Raw genomic sequence first — 6,948 nt, forward strand, 5'->3', positions numbered from 1 at the left:
CACACAATTATGTATATAAATGTATATATATACACATATGTATTTATATACATATATATGTATTTATATATATTCATATATATTTATATACATATATATGTATTTATATATATTCATATATATTTATATACATATATATGTATTTATATATATTCATATATATTTATATACATATATATGTATTTATATATATATTCATATATATTTATCTATATTTATTTATAGATATAAATATATATGTATATAAATTACATATATATGTATTTATATATGTACATATATGTTTATCTATATTTATTTATAGATATAAATATATATATATATATGTATTTATATATGTACATATATATTTATCTATATATATTTATAGATATAAATATATGTATATGTATATAAATTAAAACTCTGATGAACCAGATTCTACAAAAACATTACATTTAAATTTTTATAGGTTTTCATCATCATTTGATGTATTTGCACTCATTGTGTCTACTTTTAATGTTCATTTTAAATGTGTGGTTTTCTTTCTTGTTCACATATTTACATTTTATTTTTAGCTTTGCTTTAAAGTTCTTGTTTTGTGATTTGTACATTCGTGAGTTAAAATAAAGTTGAACTGAAGGTCGTCTCTTTTCTTTAAACATGTTTGAGGGAAATATTCCTGAGATCCAATAGTTTTGTGTCTTTTTATGATTTTCAGCTGAGTTAACAGTCATTAAAGTGAAAACAGGATTTCACGATGAAGCTGGCACCGTCTTTTTTTTTTTTTTTTAAATCTTCAACGCTCTGCTGGTCTCGCACGACACTGCCCGCAGTCACACGATCCTCTCCTCCGGAGAAGAGGAGGCTGGGAGGCTCATCTTTCCAGCTCCAGTTCAGCTGGTCACTCACAGAGGCCGTTCCAAGACTCCAGCCGCGCGTAATCATGAAGGTCCGACCCGCGCAGACAGGTGGACAGAGACGGTCTGCGACGAACGGTGGAAGCGATTTTAAAAAACATTTTACGTGTAAAAAAAAAAAATCATTTTTAAATCCCTTCAGCAATTTTTTAAAACATTTTTTATATAAAAACAAAATATTTTTTTATTTAAAAATCGCTTCCACAGTCCGTCCCAGACTGTCCAGTCCGCCTGACTGCCGGGTGGGATCGGGATTCAGCCTTCATGATTACGCGCGGCCGGGGTCTGGCCACGTCCATCTGTGAGTCCCCATCTCCAGCTTCGCAGTGATCTGCGGAGCTCTGAGCGCACAAGGCTGGTATCTGGAACCCGAGCATCCGAGTCGGCACATCGAAGGATCTTCCGCGGTGACCAGCTGAACTTGGAGCCGGGGAGATGACGCCCTGCCCGGCCTGGCGCTCCGAGGCTCCGGAGGGAGGATCGGGGTAGACCAGCAGAGCTCCATCCAGCTTGCTCTGAATTATGTTGTCGGCCACCAAGCACAAAAAATGCCAGCACATCAACATTAGACCAAGATGTTGTCAGTATTGTTTTTAAAATCTTTAAAATAAGTCCAGGCTGCTCCAGTCCGAGAAATTGCAAATGGCGGATTATTGTTTTGAAAGTTTCTGAAGGATCCAGTGACTCCGCCCCCGACTCCGCCCCCGACCAATCAGTGACCGACAGTTTACTGATGTCACGTTTTTGTACCTCTTCGTACCGGTTAGAACCACAGAGCCAAGGGTACTGAAAATAGTAACAGGTGCTAAGTACCGGTACTAATGGAAAAGCCTCAGAACCAGGCCAAGTAGGGTCGAGTCGGCCCGTACCGGTACTAATGGAAAAGGGGCATAAATGAACACAAGAACTATCTAAGTATAATCACTGGACAGATCAGTGCCAAACACCCAAAATTATTTAAAAATTATGTACCAGCAAATATTCCCAAGGAGTCTTATCTGGTCACGTGACCGGAAGTTAAATAGTACCCGTTAAATATGATAAATATTCAGTAAATTACTACCATGGAGTTTTATTATTAAACACTTTTGGTAACAGCTGCTGTTTTTAAATGTACTTTTTAAATCAGGGATGCCCACTCTTTTTCAGCATGCAAACTACTTTGTAAATGACCAAGTCCAAGTGATCTACCTACTATTAAAATATAAAACATAATAATAATAATAATAATAATAATAATAATAATAATAATAATGCATTATGTATTGTCATCATTGTATATTCCCATACAGTGGCAAAATTGGCTCTCTGCATTTAACCCATCCACCACCAGGTGGAGAAGTGGGTAGCTATTGAAAGTGCCCGAGGAGCAACTGGGCATAAGGTGTTCTGCTCAGAGACACCACGAGATGTGCAATGACTGGGGAACATACTAATTTATAAACATATTAAGGGTGCATTCACACCAGCTCTATTTAGTCCGCTTTAATCAAACTCTAGCTCGTTTTCCTAGAAAGTCCGGTTCGTTTGGGGAGGTGTGAACGAGCCATCGAACTCTGTCATGGAATAAAAAGGCGAACTCTGGCCCGGGCTAAAACCTAGGTCTCGGTCCGGTAGAAGAAAATTCCAGCTCGGTTCAAGTGCAGTGTGAATGTAAACAGACCGGCCCTGCTCCACAAGCAGGAAGTGGAGTACAGCCCAGGACAAACACACACGCATTTCTCTTAGCTCATATGGAGCCGTCAGCTGCCTTGTGTGAAAAACAACATTCTCCATGGTCTTCTGTCTCATCTTCTGCTCATGCTGAGTCCATTTTAAAAAAATGACAAAATATAACTCCTAAAACTGCTAAAACTTGATGCCACTCCGTTTTTATTTTTATTTACAGAAGAAGAAGAAGAAGAAGTGTCTTCAGAGGTTTTGTGTTGTTTCTTTCATTAGTTCTTGGCGCAGCGCCCCCACAGGCGAGTGGGGGAACAGGTTGGTTCAACAGGTTAGCTCGACTGCACAGTGCAGTGTGAATGCAAACGCACCAGCTCAAATGTAACAAAAGGTCATGAATATTGGTCCCCAACCAAACCAAGTCTACTGGACTATCAGGTGTGAAAACAACCTGAGTGTGCTTTATATGTTTTACGTTCTTTTTTTTCAGTATTTTACCATCTTGGCACCTTGAGTTATTGTTTTATAACACTGCTTTTATTTTAATTGCATTTTACTGTACTTTATTTTGTCTGTACTTTATATGTTGTCTGTCTAAAACAGGTCTCTCTCGTGACTCAACGAGACTAACCTGTATAAATAAAGGTTGAATGAATGAATAAGTTCCAGCTCGCTGTGGACGCAACATTAATGACAAAACCCAAAAGTTTGTTAAAAAAAAAAGTGACAATTTATTTTTGCTGTCCGCGTACAAAATAATAAAGAAAACCCAGCAATAACTTGTGTTCTTCACACAGAGGAACAGAAAACAGCAAGAATAAGTTCATGTTTGAAAAATAACCTGAGAACTTGAGAACAAAAGTGAAAATTCAGCCCTGACAGCAGCTGCTTTTAACTGTAACCACATTTCTTGATACCTGGAGAGCTTTGATGGAAGATAATGTTTCTGGTTTGTTTTTAAAGTCTCTGAACAACGAGTCAGCTGCTTCAAAAAAAGTCTCTTTTACCATCTCTCCATCTTGAAAAGACTTGTGCTTAACTCACCCAGAATGATGCTTTGCTGCTGATCAGCCATAAGAAAAATGACTGCTCTTCCACATGGTGTCCCCCAGGGCTCAATCCTTGGCCCTCTTTTATTTGCCCTTTACTTACTCCCCCTTGGCTCGATTTTTAGGAAGCATGGCATTTTATTTCACTTTTATGCTGATGATTGCCAGATCTATTTTCCCATGGCACAAAACAACACAGTTCAACAACTTACACACTGCCTTAATGATGTTAAGACATGGTTCTCTCTTAACTTCCTTAGTCTAAATGAGAACAAGACTGAAGTTATGATGTTTGGACCAAGTTGCCGTTCCTCTCCCAGCATAGATCTTGGCTCACTGTCATTTTATCTCAAGGACTGTGTCACCAATCTGGGGGTGAAGTTTGAGTCTGATTTTAAATTTGAAAAACAGATCAGCAGTGTTGTTCAGAAAAGTTTTTATCAGCTCCGCCAAATAGCAAAAGTGAAACCAATCCTAGCAAGACCTGACTTGGAGAAATTAATCCATGCTTTTATCACAGCTCGTCTTGACTACTGTAATGCGCTGTATGCAGGCATTAGCCAGACGTCTCTTGCTCGTCTGCAGCTTGTGCAGAACTCTGCTGCTCACCTGTTAACTCAGGCTCGTAGGCGCGAGCATATTACTCCCATCCTGGCGTCCCTTCATTGGCTCCCTGTGCACTACAGAATTAATTTGAAGCTTTTGCTGTTTGTTTTTAAATGTCTGAACAACCTTGCCCCACCATATCTGTCTGAGCTGCTTCAGCCTTACTGTCCACCCCGATCCCTACGATCAGCTGATCAGCTGCTGCTGGCAGTCCCTAAAACTAGGCTGAAGCTCAGAGGTGACAGAGCGTTTGCTGTTGTTGCTCCCAGGTTGTGGAACACTTTACCCTTGAGTGTGAGACAGGCCTCCTCTCTTCCTGTTTTTAAATCTCTTTTAAAGACACACTTTTATTCTTTGGCTTTTAACACGTGATCTTATCTTTTATGGCTTTTTAATACACCTGCTGTGAAACTGGTATGTGAATGGTTTTTATGTTTCTTTGTGTATGCTTTGTATGTTTTTATTGTTTTGTTTGTTTTTATTGTTGTATTGTGCAGCACTTTGGCTACCCTTGTGGTTTTTAAAATGTGCTATATAAATATAGTTGATTGATTGATTGATTGCTGTCCAGATAACTGGGATTTTAGTTCCTTCACCATTTTCTTTCTCAGCTCACTTTTCGGAAGGAAATCAGTGCCGTAGTATTTATGAATTTAGTTTGAAAATGACGCTCCGGTAAAACGCACTTTGAATATGACATTGTGGGGAAAAAAAACCCCACAAGTCCTCCCCCCATTGCGTATGGAAATGGTAGTTTTTTTGCTTATTACTTGGTCCAGCTCCCCAACTCATTTTACACACTTTCTGGAGGGTGCTGGGAGCTATGAGTGCCCAGCTTTGTCGAAGGAAAATGTTAGTCAGAGGCAGGAAGTTACAGCGAGACGGCGGGAAGTCTGTCAAAATAAAGTAAAAAACTTATGAAAATTATGAAATAAATACATAAAGTTGTAGCTCCAGCATATAAACCGCAGGGTACAAAGTCTTAAGAAAACTGTAGCAGCTTGTACATTGGCAATTGCAATATTTTTAATGTTTGTGGTTTGCTTTTGAGGCTAATTTATCTTCATATGTTTGCGGTTCATTTAAAATATGTAAATTTACTCTCAACAGGCTCTGTGTTACTTTCTCTGTGACTCCAAATCTTTCCCTTATGTCCTATACAGATATCTGCATATGGACAGCAGGGTCCGGGAGGCTACAACCAGCAGAACCAGGGCTACTATGGTCAACATGGCCCCCCGTCTCACCCTAGCCAACAGCAACCTTCATATCCTGGCCAGACCCAAGGCAGCTCTGGTACTCCCTACCCTCAGCAGGGCCACCCATCTCAACCGTCTGGGCAACATGGGCAGCCGGGGACCCCTTACCAACAGACCCAAGTTACCCATGGCTCTGTTCCAAGTCCGTCCCCCTACAGCCAGCCCCCACAGTCTCAGCCCGGACAGTCACTTTATGCTCCTCCCCAGCAGCAGCCTCAACAACAGCAGCAGGGTCCTGGTCCCCAAGGTCAGCAGGGCCCTCAGGGCCAACCTGGATACCCACAGACACCTGGAGGGGCGCAGCCACCACAGCAGCCAACCCCACAGCAGCAGCAGCAAGGACCCCTGCAGCAACAAGCAGGAGGTCCACCTTCTCAAGCCCAGCAGCCCCCAGGTCATGTCCAGCAGAGTCAACAATCACCTTACTCCCAGACGCCGCCCCTGCAACAACAACAATCACAGCAGCAGTCACCGTATCAGAGGTTCCCCCCTCCCCCACAGGTATGACCCACACAGGACACTGTGAACTCGATCTCTGCGCCGTGCCTGTTTAAGACAAAACAATGCGAAAAATAAATTGAGAAAATAGACGTGCTTTGTAGGTCTCATTGAATTCTGTTTGTAACCAAGCTGAGTGTTCAAAAATTCATTCAAGCTTTATTTCTACATGTTAGTCTCATTGAGCCTCGGGGACTCATTTGCAAGAGAGACCTGTTTTAAACAAAGAGTGATGACAACGATAGCTATGTTTACATGCGCAGAATTCTTTGACCGGATTGAAATGTGTTCTGATTGAATAATTCAAATGTATCATTTACATGGGCACAATCCGTTCACGACATGCGTTTACATGCAGTGTGCTTTTAATCTGAACAGAAATACTGACATGCGCAGAGTGGTAAACTCTCCTTAAAAAACACAGAAGAAGAAGTTACTTCCGTGAAAACCACAGAAGAAGTTCTACTTCCGGGACAAACGTAAACAAACTTGAGCGCCAAAAATGGACCCGCGCCAGGTTGTAATGACAGTGACGGAGTTGTTACTACACTCCCTGATTGAGCTACAGGTGAAGCAACGCATGCTTTTAGTCTTTTTTCTTAGCAGGATGAGGGCGTGGGAGGAAATATACATCCGAGAAAGATCTTTGCTGCCGGTAAGTTTAATGCTGCTGCCACTACCTCCACAAAAGACCAGAAACCAGTGGATGAAAGTCCGAAGTAAAGACTGGTGGGAGCGTGTGGTCCTCACGCAGTTCACCGACCAGGAGTGGAAGCAGAATTTTCGCATGACACGTCTGTCTTTCACGAAGTTGTGCACTTTGATGGAGAGTCATTTAGCCCCAGAAGAGGTGACTGTTAGAACTCCAATTCCGCTCATGATGCGAGTTGCAGTTGTTCTGTATAAACTGGGCAGCTGTGCCGAATATCGAGTCATTGCAAATCAATTTGGAATAAGTAAGAGCAGTGTTAAAAA

The 6,948-nt window shown here is 41.2% G+C and overlaps 1 protein-coding gene across 1 annotated transcript in view; it reads left to right on the top strand.

Annotated features, from left to right (window-relative positions):
* Positions 1 to 6,948, top strand: part of LOC119425345 (AT-rich interactive domain-containing protein 1A) — a gene marked incomplete at its 5' end in the record, with an annotated part of 74,000 nt that overhangs the window by 42,826 nt on the left and 24,226 nt on the right. The window contains 1 exon segment of the mRNA XM_037692862.1: positions 5,380 to 5,976. Within this exon segment, the coding sequence (XP_037548790.1) occupies positions 5,380 to 5,976 (597 nt within the window).

The sequence above is a fragment of the Nematolebias whitei genome, chromosome 19 (assembly GCF_014905685.2).
Source record: "Nematolebias whitei isolate Nwh7 chromosome 19, NemWhi1, whole genome shotgun sequence".
Taxonomy (NCBI): Eukaryota; Metazoa; Chordata; class Actinopteri; order Cyprinodontiformes; family Rivulidae; genus Nematolebias; species Nematolebias whitei.